Below are 13,483 nucleotides of genomic sequence, written 5' to 3' on the forward strand. Positions count from 1 at the left end.
CCCGTGCTGAGTGATGCATACAGTGACACATCACCCGTGCTGACTCCAGTAATGCATACAGCGACACATCACCCGTGCTGACTCCAGTGATGCATACAGTGACACATGACCCATGCTGACTCCAGCGATGCATACAGTGACACATCACCCGTGCTGACTCCAGGGATGCATACAGTGACAAATCACCCGTGTTGACTCCAGGGATGCATACAGTGACACATCACCCGTGCTGCCTCCAGTGATGCATACAGTGACACATCACCCATGCTGACTCCAGGGATGCATACAGTGACACATCACCCGTGCTGACTCCAGGGATGCATACAGCGACACATCACCCGTGCTGACTCCAGTGATGCATACAGGGACACATCACCCGTGCTGACTCCAGGGATGCATACAGCGACACATCACCCGTGCTGACTCCAGTGATGCATACAGGGACACATCACCCGTGCTGACTCCAGGGATGCATACAGCGACACATCACCCGTGCTGACTCCAGTAATGCATACAGCGACACATCACCCGTGCTGACTCCAGTGATGCATACAGCGACACATCACCCGTGCTGACTCCAGTGATGCATACAGCGACACATCACCCTTGCTGACTCCAGTGATGCATACAGCGACACATCACCCGTGCTGACTCCAGTAATGCATACAGCGACACATCACCCGTGCTGACTCCAGTGATGCATACAGCGACACATGACCCGTGCTGACTCCAGGGATGCATACAGCGACACATCACCCGTGCTGACTCCAGTAATGCATACAGCGACACATGACCCGTGCTGACTCCAGTAATGCATACAGTGACACATCACCCGTGCTGACTCCAGTGATGCATACAGTGACACATCACCCGTGCTGACTCCAGTGATGCATACAGTGACACATCACCCGTGCTGACTCCAGTGATGCATACAGTGACACATCACCCGTGCTGACTCCAGGGATGCATACAGTGACACATCACCCGTGCTGACTCCAGTGATGCATACAGTGACACATCACCCGTGCTGACTCCAGGGATGCATACAGTGACACATCACCCGTGCTGACTCCAGGGATGCATACAGTGATACATCACCCGTGCTGACTCCAGGGATGCATACAGTGACACATCACCCGTGCTGACTCCAGGGATGCATACAGCGACACATCACCCGTGCTGACTCCAGGGATGCATACAGGGACACATCACCCGTGCTGACTCAAGTGATGCATACAGGGACACATCACCCGTGCTGACTCCAGGGATGCATACAGCGACACATCACCCGTGCTGACTCCAGTGATGCATACAGCGACACATCACCCGTGCTGACTCCAGTGATGCATACAGCGACACATCACCCGTGCTGACTCCAGGGATGCATACAGAGACAGATCACCCGTGCTGACTCCAGGGATGCATACAGCGACACATCACCCGTGCTGACTCCAGTGATGCATACAGCGACACATCACCCGTGCTGACTCCAGGGATGCATACAGCGACACATCACCCGTGCTGACTCCAGGGATGCATACAGCGACACATCACCCGTGCTGACTCCAGGGATGCATACAGCGACACATCACCCGTGCTGACTCCAGGGATGCATACAGCGACACATCACCCGTGCTGACTCCAGTGATGCATACAGCGACACATCACCCGTGCTGACTCCAGTGATGCATACAGCGACACATCACCCGTGCTGACTCCAGTGATGCATACAGCGACACATCACCCGTGCTGACTCCAGTGATGCATACAGCGACACATCACCCGTGCTGACTCCAGGGATGCATACAGCGACACATCACCCTTGCTGACTCCAGGGATGCATACAGCGACACATCACCCGTGCTGACTCCAGTGATGCATACAGCGACACATCACCCGTGCTGACTCCAGTAATGCATACAGCGACACATCACCCGTGCTGACTCGAGTAATGCATACAGCGACACATCACCCGTGCTGACTCCAGTAATGCACACAGCGACACATCCAGTAACACATCACCCGCGCTGACTCCAGTAAAGCACACAGTGACACATCACCCGCGCTGACTCCAGTGATGCATACAGCGACACATCACTCATGCTAACTCCAGGGATGCATACAGTGACACATCACCCGTGCTGACTACAGTGATGCATACAGTGACACATCACCCGTGCTGACTCCAGTAATGCACACAGTGACACATCACCCGTGCTGACTCCAGTAATGCACACAGTGACACATCACCCGTGCTGACTCCAGTAATGCATACAGTGACACATCACCCATGCTGACTCCCGTGATGCATACAGTGACACATCACCCGTGCTGACTCCAGGGATGCATACAGTGACACATCACCCGTGCTGACTCCAGTGATGCATACAGTGACACATCACCCGTGCTGACTACAGTGATGCATACAGTGACACATCACCCGTGCTGACTCCAGTAATGCACACAGTGACACATCACCCGTGCTGACTCCAGTAATGCACACAGTGACACATCACCCGTGCTGACTCCAGTAATGCATACAGTGACACATCACCCGTGCTGACTCCCGTGATGCATACAGTGACACATCACCCGTGCTAACTCCAGGGATGCATACAGTGACACATCACCCATGCTGACTCCAGTGATGCATACAGTGACACATCACCCATGCTGCCTCCAGGGATGCATACAGCGACACATCACCCGTGCCGACTCCAGTGATGCATACAGCGACACATCACCCATGCTGACTCCAGTGATGCTTACAGCGACACATCACCCGTGCTGACTCCAGTGATGCATACAGCGACACATCACCCATGCTGACTCCAGTGGTGCATACAGTGACATGGCGTCTCAGATGTGAGGGAATAACACACCAATACCACCCAAACGGTGCACATTCAGTGAAAGTTAATTGTGAGATTCCACCCTGCCTTGCTATTCCTGAACTCCATACGTATGTGCAACAATGTACTTTGTCGCCGATTCCTGAGACTCCCAGCCCCCTCCCACCTGTTGCTTGCCTTATCTTAACATGTGTGCAGGAACAGAAGCAAAGAGCCCTGGCAGCATGCTTACAGATACTGCAACTACCTTACACTGGGCCACATTATGAGATTAGTGGTAAAAACCAATCCTTACCGTACCGCGTGAGTAGCACTGATGCCGTTAACAGCGGCTGATTAAGGGAATGCGTGCACGCTCGTACCGGCATGCCAGTACTGATGTTACTGGCATGCCATTAATGACCCTCAAACCCCTGCTAGCGGCATCATGTAATGCGCTGACACCCCCTCCACCTCTGTCTACCCCTAAATACGGGCACCGGCAATAACGGGCCCGGTAATAACGGGTCCGGCAATACCGAAACTGGAAGTAACGTCATTGCGCCGGAACAGGAAATGTAACAGCGGCCATCTTGAAAAAAACACAATCCATTGCAATTCTCCACACACCACCACTTACATCTCCAGCAATATGCCAAAGGCCATCAAAGAATCTGCCTCCCGTCATCGCAAGGTGCGCTTTTCAGAGGATGAATTGAATATGTTGGCAGACGTTCTGGCCCAGAATGGTGATGTGGTCTTCGCAGCAGACCTCAGGCGACATGCTCAGATCAAGAAAAAGGAGATATGGGAGGAAGTGGCCAGAAAGGTCAGTGTGGTTGGCACCACCGCCCGCACTGTCAAAGACGTGGAAAAGCGGTGGGATGACTACTCCTCCTTGTGTGGAACATTCTATCGGCCAATCGGAGCCAGGGTCTGGCAACAGGCGGCGGGGACCACTCCCCCATTAAGCTCACCAGATGGGAGGAGACATGTGCCAGTACGATCGGCATGGAGGCCATTGAGGGAGTCGGAGACATCAAGCGTGGTGTACCGTCATTAGCAGATGGAGTTGAGTGTCCACACAAACCACTGGAATCCAAAGCATGATGATGGCCTTCGTATGTGACAGTGACATAAGCCAATGCACATGCCATCACACACACATGGACACATCCCTGTCTAGATGATGTACCAAGTACTGTCACATCAACATGCATGCAGCATGCCAATGGCATACTTGAGACACACCCCACAAACAGCTAAAAGGCATGTGTCACACTGCACGATGTCCACAACACAAAGGCATGTCACACAGCATACACAACCTTACACATGTGAGAACCTGATGTATGCCTGAATAACCTCCCCATATAGCAAGCAACCTGTATGTCACAACTCCAAGACAGCAAATCATCACATGTGTACAACTGCACTAATACCAATGTATGCATGATGCATGTACAACCATCACTAATGCCGTGTCTCTCTCGGTCCCCCACAGGCACAGATTCCAACAGTGACGGTGAGGATAACACGGCACAGGCCAGGACACTATTCAAAAAAGCTCAGGGCCAGAGATGACGGCACCAGGCCATCCATATCAAAGGCCACTAGCAAGCAACTGCCACCCAAACCAATACCAAAACAAGATTCCAAGGCACAGGGGTAGTAAAGAACTGCCACAAAACCAATAGAAGGAAAACCGGTGGAATCCACTGATCCTGAGGCAGTGGCAGACCGGACCCTGTCAGCCGCAAACACGCTCCATAGGGGAGGCAGCTGCCACAGCGCCCCAGAGTGGAGACGAGGGACAGTGCCAGGTTGAGGAATGTCTACCTGAGGACGACAACCTGTCCATGGATGTGGTACGCACACCGCGCCCCGAGCAAACCCCCAGCACACCCCACTGAGCACCCCAGCTAGCACCCCACTGGACCAGTCAGGAGGAGAGGCAATCCAAGAGGCCTGGAGCCCCTCAGAGGGCAGACCTGCATTGGGCCGCTCGGCAGACGTCCCGTCCGCCTCAACAGGCAACCTGGATGGAGAGTGGCGCATGGCCCAAATGGAGGGGCGGCTGCAGGAGCTCATCAAGCAGTATGTTGCCGATGGTGCCTTGACAAGGCAGGATGCACGTGAAAACACTGCGGCCATGACAGGGACCATGGAGTCAAATACCAGGCGGATTTGCGCGGAGCTGTGAGCGGTGATGCAGGTCCTGGCAAGGATTGCCCAGGCCTTGGAGGTTCAGCGTCCTGCCCCAACAGTGGGACATGCGGGCATGGCATCATCCACCAGCTGAACACAAACGAGCCCCCTGCATAGGTCATCACTCACCATGCAGCGCACTGACATGAAGCCCTCAGAGGCCGACAGAGGCTGCCAGTAGCAGGGACAGCCTGCATGTGCGGACTCATATTGACTCATATTGCATAGAATGACTATGATTGCACACCATGTGTGAGGGAGTTGTGGGGGGAGGGGGGAGTGGGTGTGTGGGGGAGCTGTGGGGGCAGGGGGTGTGTGGGAGGGGGTGTGTGGGGGAGGGGCTGTGTGTGGGGGAGGGGGTGTGTGGGGGAGTTGTGGGGGAGGGGATGTGTGTGAGGTGGAGGGTCAATGCACTTTGTATATATCACCTGTTTAATACACCCGTTATGTACAAAAAAACACATGACTGGACATTGCTTATTGTGTATGTGTGCTTTATTGGTTTACAGTGCACAGTGTCCATGTACCCCCACACCCGGTGCCCAGAGTCCCACATCCATGGCACCCTCTGCATCTATGTGTCTTAGAAATATTGGCCTATTCACAGACCGGCGCACAGCACTTCCCTCCTGTGCATCGCCACCTGGCTGATGTGCAGCCCCATTTTCTTCATCATCTTCATCCTCACCTGGTGGTTGCTGGTCAATGTCCGGTGGCAGAGGCACGTTCCGTCGGATGCACATGTTGTGCAGCATGGCACATACCATGTTGTTCTTGGCCACCTTTTCATGCCCGTACAGGAGTGCCCCACCGGACCTGCTGAGGCAGCAAAACCGTGCCTTCAACAGGCCAAAGGTCTGCTTGATCACCACAGGGGTACGGGTATGGGAATGATTGTAGTCCCCTTCGTGTCTGTTCTGCAGGTTCCGAACAGGGGTGAGGAGCCACGGCTTCAAGGGATAGCCAGCATCACCTGCATGGGAGTAAAATTATGTATGTGTGAGTCAATTTCTACCATGACACCTGTACTTATCACTCTCATGCCTGCAGATATGTGTTGTTCACATGCACATGTCCCTGCATGTCTGCACACATGTTTATTTGCCACAATGTGTGCTGTTCCATGGTCTACAGGTGTGGGTTGCGTCGTCTAGATGATGCAGATGTCCACTTCCATGCTGGTGCTCATGTACTGTGGATGGCTACCGCTGTATTTGCCATCATATAGGTGATGTGGAGTGATTCGTATGTATTTTTACTAGCAACATTGGAACAAGTTACATCATGATTTGTCATTCATTGGTTATTATTCCCATGGTGGCATGGAGCGCTACTGTGGTGGTGGGCCAGTGACAATCGGTGCACTCATGGATGCATGTCCTGTGTTGTGCTTTGCTGCGGTCATGTACATTGTGCATACTCACAGCATGTTGCTGCATTGTTACAGAGGGTATGGTCTGATGATGTGCAGTGGACGTGTTGAGGGATGTGGGCTGGTTGCAAGTCTGGCATATTGGCATCGGTGTGCAGCATCCATCATTTCTATGACGTTTAGGTGTCATGTTCAGGTTGGGATGTTTTGGGGCACAGTGTTTTGCAGTATGGGCATTGTCCAGTCACCACCGCAATCTCACCCAGGTGGTGTGTGCATCTCTTCCCCCACCCCCATCACACTGCCATGTGCCTGTCGTGCAATTTACCAAGCAGCCAGGCACGTTGTCCAGCATATCGCTCTATGTAGCGTCATATCGTGGAGTTCCGCAGGACCATTTGTGAGTTGATCCGGGATATCGGGCACAAAAATGTGTGATGAACTTGCTGGAGTCACATACCATCTGTACATTGAGGGAGTGGTATAGCTTACGATTGCAGTACACCACCTCCATGGCATGTGGGACCGACAATTCCACATGGGTGCAGTCGAGGGCACTGATACAATTTGGCATGCCTGCCAGTGCATGGAAGCCAATTTTAGTGTCAAAGATCGCCTGGCCAGTCCGTGGTAGGGATATGTAGTCGCGTGCTTCAGGAGGGCATCCAGCACTTGGTTCAGCATGCATGAAAAAAAAGGTTGCGATATGCCATGCATCTGCCCCACTGTGTGCTGGTAGGTGCCTGTGGCCAGGAAGTGGAGCGCAGACACTACCTTCAGTAGAGGGGGGATGGCAGTGCGGATTTCAATCAGGCTGACAATGTCATTGTGTATCATGTCCACAATGATGGTGAAGGTGTCCTGGTCTAGGCGGTACAGAGTGTGGATCTACGCAGGAGTTAGGTTGAAAGGACTGGCTCTGATGCAAGGGATTGGTGGCTGCCTGCGTGGTACCACTGGCTGCACTGGTTGGACTTGCTGGGCCGTCTCACCCTCCTTTTCCTCCTGCGTCTCCTCTGTAGTGCCTGTTGTAGTTGTTGCTCATGGAGTAGCAATGCAAGCATGTCCTCCAGCCCCAATATCGCAACAGCAAGTGCGATCATTTTGGTGTGGAAAGGGGTGTGGTGTGTGGGTGTGTTCCTTTTGTGCTGGGCCAGACTCCATTGCCTCCACCTGTGCTGATTGTGTGCACCTGTGGCAGTTGGGAACACAGCACATTGCTATTAGCGGGTGATCCGCGATGCCGGTAATGCTGGCATTGCGGTATCCCTAATTACCGCCTTTGAGATGCCGGTAGGTGCATGTCCGCGTGACCTGTGATGTCCTCCTGTTAGCGGCATCCCGGTATTGCCGGCCCGAATGGGCGCGTGCCCGCGCACATGCCGGTACGGAGGGGCACGGTCTCAGCGGTGGCGCTGATACCGGGATGTCTACTCGTAATGGGCCGCAGCGGTAAACTGTGCTGGTGTCCCTTACCGGCATCGTTTTTCCATTACCGCAAATCTCATAATGAGGCCCACTGTATTTAAAATATGTTTATTTTTGAGGTGCATGAAGTCCTGGTCACATAAAAAGGCTAAAAATTGGCTACAATTGCTCAAAGTAGCACCTCCCCACTGACAAATAATTTATTTTACAGAAAATGAAATGATGCAACATACATTTTTTGGTGTGTCTGCATCTTATGTAAACCTCAGATTCAAGGTAGCAGAAAAAGAGGGTCTGGGGAAGAGACACTGAGAAATCAACGTTAAACCATTTTTGTAAATACAAATATTTGTCAGTGTCTATTTTGAGGAATGTTGGCTAATTTTGAGACGTGAATCGCCAGCCACACAAATGGCTCAAATCTGTCTAGAATTTCTCAAAATAGCCACTGACTGCCAAATGTTCTTTTTACAGAGGGAACAATATAACATAGAATGTGATGTGTTTTAATAAGGTCAGGGGAAAGGAGAGGAAGCAGTGGGAGAAAATATGCAGGTAAACAAGGGGGGGTAGGATGGTATAGCCCTTCTCTCATTTTATGCCACGCCACCTCTTCACCCCCCAAGCTTCCTCTCATCCATGCTCACACTAATGCACCACATGGAGAGGGCGGGAGACAGTGTTTATATGGTTTAAACTGAAGACACACTTTTTCTCCCGGTGGGGTTATTCCAGTGTTTATCAGATTCAAATGAAAACACTGAAAGCCTATAGAATTATTCCATAGACACAGCCATGCTGTAACAGCACAGTACTCCAGGATTACAGCATATAAGCACCCGTGCTCTGAAACCAACGTCTCTCCTCAAGATTACATTGCATATAATACTGTTCCTGTCCAGGAGACATGATTCTCTGCTCGCATTCCAATCCCTCTTTTTCTGTCTCCTGTTTGCAGATGCAGGGGAGAAAGGCAGTCTGCTGGCTGCTGGGCAGAAGCAGCGGATCGCTGTGGCTCGAGCTTTGGTCCGACACCCAAGGGTGCTCATACTAGACGAGGCATCCAGCAGCCTGGACGTGGACACTGAGTTCAAGGTAAATGGGCACAGATTGTTGGATGTTGCTAATGGGAGGAGGAGGGATGATTAAAATCAGCCCTGCACCCCATGTCCCCTGTATCCATCACACAGGACCCACTTTCTCTCAGTAATGCTGAATGCCGCCTAGTCCCCAGGAACCTTCCACCCAGGGCCAACATTCTCTCAGTGATGCTAGATGCTGCCTAAACCCCAGGCATCCTCCACACTGGACCCACATTCTCTCAGTTATGATGGATGCCACCTAAACCCCAGGCATCCTCCACCCAGGACCTTCATTCACTCAGTGATGCTGTGTGCCGCCTAGTCCCCAGGCATCCTCCACCCAGGACCTGCATTCTCTCAGTGATGCTAGATGCCGCCTAGTCCCCAGGCATCCTCCACTCAGGAACTGCATTCTCTCAGTGATGCTGGATGCCGCATAGTCCCCAGGCATCCTCCACCCAGGACCGGCATTCTCTCAGTGATGCTGGATGCAGCCTAGTCCCCAGGCATCCTCCTCCCAGGACCCACATTCTCTCAGTGATGCTAGATGCGCCTAGTCCCCAGGCATCCTCCACCCAGGTCCGGCATTCTCTCAGTGATGCTGGATGCCGCCTAGTCCCCCGGCATCCTCCACCCAGGACCTGCATTCTCTCAGTGATGGTGGATGCCCCCTAGTCCCCAGGCATCCTCCACCCAGGACCTGCATTCTCTCAGTGATGCTGGATGCCTCCTAGTCCCCAGGCATCCTCCTCCCAGGACCTGCATGCTCTCAGTGATGCTAGATGCCGCCTAGTCCCCAGGCATCCTCCACCCAGGACCTGCATTCTCTCAGTGATGCTGGATGCCACCTAGTCCCCAGGCATCCACCACCCAGGACCTGCATTCTCTCATAGATGCTAGATGCCGGCTAGTCCCCAGGCATCCCCCACCCAGGACCTGCATTCTCTCAGTGATGCTGGATGCCGCCTAGTCCCACGGCATCCTCCACCAGGACCGGCATTCTCTCAGTGATCCTAGATGCCGCCTAGTCCCCAGGCATCCTCCACCCAGGACCTGCATTCTCTCAGTGATGCTGGATGCCGCCTAGTCCCCAGGCATCCTCCTCCCAGGACCTGCATGCTCTCAGTGATGCTAGATGCCGCCTAGTGTCCAGGCATCCTCCACCCAGGACCTGCATTCTCTCAGTGATGCTAGATGCCGCCTAGTCCCCAGGCATCCTCCACCCAGGACCTGCATTCTCTCAGTGATGCTGGATGCCACCTAGTCTCCAGGCATCCACCACCCAGGACCTGCATTCTCTCATAGATGCTAGATGCCGCCTAGTCCCCAGGCATCCTCCACCCAGGACCTGCATTCTCTGTGATGCTGGATGCCGCCTAGTCCCACGGCATCCTCCACCAGGACCGGCATTCTCTCAGTGATCCTAGATGCCGCCTAGTCCCCAGGCATCCTCCACCCAGGACCTGCATTCTCTCAGTGATGCTGGATGCCTCCTAGTCCCCAGGCATCCTCCTCCCAGGACCTGCAGGCTCTCAGTGATGCTAGATGCCGCCTAGTCCCCAGGCATCCACCACCCAGGACCTGCATTCTCTCAGAGATGCTGGATGCCACCCAGTCCGCAGGCATCCTCCACCCAGGACCTGCATTCTCTCAGTGATGCTAGATGCCGCCTAGTCCCCAGGCATCCTCCACCCAGGACCAGCATTCTCTCAGTGATGCTGGGTTCCCCCTAGTCCCCAGGCATCCTCAACCCAGGACCTGCATTCTCTCAGTGATGCTAGATGCGCCTAGTCCCCAGGCATCCTCCACCCAGGACCTGCATTCTCTCAGTGATGCTAGATGCCGCCTAGTCCCCAGACATCCTCCACCCAGGACCTGCATTCTCTCAGTGATGCTAGATGCCGTCTAGTCCCAAGGCATCCTCCACTCAGGACCTGCATTCTCTGTGATGCTAGATGCCGCCTAGTCCCGAGGCATCCACCACCCAGGACCTGCATTCTCTTAGTGATGCTAGATGCCGCCTAGTCCCCAGGCATCCTCCACCCAGAAACCACATTCTCTCAGTGATGCTGGATGCTGCCTAGTCCCCAGGCATCCTCCTCCCAGGACCCACATTCTCTCAGTGATGCTGGATGCCGCCTAGTCCAGAGGCATCCTCCACCCAGGACCTGCATTCTCTCATTGATGCTAGATGCCGCCTAGTCCCCCGGAATCCTCCACCCAAGACCTGCATTCTCTCAGTGATGCTAGATGCCACCTAGTCCCCAGGCATCCTCCACCCAGGACCTGCATTCTCTCAGTGATGCTAGATGCTGCCTAGTCCCCAGACATCCTCCACCCAGGACCTGCATTCTCTCAGTGATGCTGGGTGCCACCTAGTCCCCAGGCATCCTCCACCCGGGACCTGCATTCTCTCAGTGATGCTAGATGCGCCTAGTCCCTAGGCATCCTCCACCCAGGACCTGCCTTCTCTCAGTGATGCTAGATACCACCTAGTCCCCAGGCATCCTCCACCCAGGACCTGCATTCTCTCAGTGATGCTAGATGCCGCCTAGTCCCCCAGCATCCTCCTCCCAGGACTTGCATTCTCTCAGTGATGCTGGATGCTGCCTAGTCCCCAGGCATCCTCCACCCAGGACCTGCATTCCATCAGTGATGCTAGACAGCACCTAGTCCCCAGGCATCCTCCACTCCGGACCTGCATTCTCTCAGTGATGCTAGAGGCCACCTAGTCCACAGGCAGCCTCCTCCAGGACCTGCATTCTCTCATTGATGCTAGAGGCCGCCTAGTCCCCAGGCATCCTCCTCCCAGGACCTGCATTCTCTCAGTGATGCTGGATGCCACCTAGTCCCCAGGCATCCTCCACCCAGGACCTGCATTCTCTCAGTGATGCTAGATGCCGCTAGTCCCGAGGCATCCTCCACCCAGGACCTGCATTCTCTCAGTGATGCTAGATGCCGCCTAGTCCCGAGGCATCCTCCACCCAGGACCTGCATTCTCTCAGTGATGCTAGATGCCGCCTAGTCCCGAGGCATACTCCACCCAGGACCTGCATTCTCTTAGTGATGCTAGATGCTGCCTAGTCCCCAGGCATCCTCCACCCAGGACCCACATTCTCTCAGTGATGCTGGATGCTGCCTAGTCCCCAGGCATCCTCCTCCCAGGACCCACATTCTCTCAGGGATGCTGGATCTCACCTAGTCCCGAGGCATCCACCACCCAGGACCTGCAGTCTCTCATTGATGCTAGATGCCGCCTAGTCCCCCGGCATCCTCCACCCAGGACCTTCATTCTCTCAGTGATGCTGGATGCCACCTATTGTCCAGGCATCCTCCACCCAGGACCTGCATTCTCTTAGTGATGCTAGATGCCGCCTAGTCCCCAGGCATCCTCCACCCAGGACCCACATTCTCTCAGTGATGCTAGATGCCGCCTAGTCCCCAGGCATCCTTCTCCCAGGACCCACATTCTCTCAGTGATGCTGGATGCCGCCTAGTCCCAAGGCATCCTCCACCCAGGACCCGCATTCTCTCATTGATGCTAGATGCCGCCTAGTCCCCCGGGATCCTCCACCCAGGACCTTCATTCTCTCAGTGATGCTGGATGCCGCCTAGTGTCCAGGCATCCTCCACCCAGGACCTGCATTCTCTCAGTGATGCTAGATGCCGCCTAGTCCCTAGGCATCCTCCACCCAGGACCTGCATTCTCTCAGTGATGCTGGATGCCGCCTAGTCCCCAGGCATCCTCCACCCAGCACATGCATTCTCTCAGTGATACTTGATGCCGCCTAGTCCCCAGGCATACTCCTCCCAGGACCTGCATTCTCTTAGTGATGCTGGGTGCCGCCTAGTCCCCAGGCATCCTCCACCCAGGACCTGCATTCTCTTAGTGATCCTGGATGCCGCCTAGTCCCGAGACATCCTCCACCCAGGACATGCATTCTCTTAGTGATGCTGGATGCCGCCTAGTCCCGAGGCATCCTCCACCCAGGACCTGCATTCTCTCAGTGATGCTAGATGCGCCTAGTCCCCAGGCATCCTCCACCCAGGACCTGCATTCTCTCAGTGATGCTAGATGCCGCCTAGTCCCCAGGTATCCTACACCCAGGACCTGCATTCTCTCAGTGATGCTAGATGCCGCTTAGTCCCAAGGCATCCTCCACCCAGGACCTGCATTCTCTCAGTGATGCTAGATGCCACCTAGTCCCGAGGCATCCTCCACCCAGGACCTGCATTCTCTTAGTGATGTTAGATGCCGCCTAGTCCCCAGGCATCCTCCACCTAGGACCTGCATTCTCTCAGTGATGCTAGATGCCGCCTAGTCCCAAGGCATCCTCCACCCAGGACCCACATTCTCTCAGTGTTGCTGGATGCTGCCTAGTCCCCAGGCATCCTCCTCCCAGGACCCACATTCTCTCAGTGATGCTGGATGCCGCCTAGTCCCGAGGCATCCTCCACCCAGGACCTGCATTCTCTCATTGATGCTAGATGCCGCATAGTCCCCCGGAATCCTCCACCCAGGACCTGCATTCTCTCAGTGATGCTAGATGCCGCCTAGTCCC

General features: G+C 54.3%; 1 protein-coding gene across 2 annotated transcripts in view; it reads left to right on the plus strand.

Annotated features, from left to right (window-relative positions):
- Nucleotides 1-13,483, plus strand: part of LOC138522052 (antigen peptide transporter 2-like) — a 296,928-nt gene that overhangs the window by 268,583 nt on the left and 14,862 nt on the right. For both annotated transcript variants that reach the window (XM_069635282.1, XM_069635283.1), the window contains one exon: nucleotides 8,798-8,934. In XM_069635282.1, the coding sequence (XP_069491383.1) occupies nucleotides 8,798-8,934 (137 nt within the window). The remainder of the gene's footprint in view (nucleotides 1-8,797; nucleotides 8,935-13,483) is intronic.

This window comes from Ambystoma mexicanum, chromosome 13 (assembly GCF_040938575.1).
Source record: "Ambystoma mexicanum isolate Mex_15411 chromosome 13, UKY_AmexF1_1, whole genome shotgun sequence".
Taxonomy (NCBI): domain Eukaryota; kingdom Metazoa; phylum Chordata; class Amphibia; order Caudata; family Ambystomatidae; genus Ambystoma; species Ambystoma mexicanum.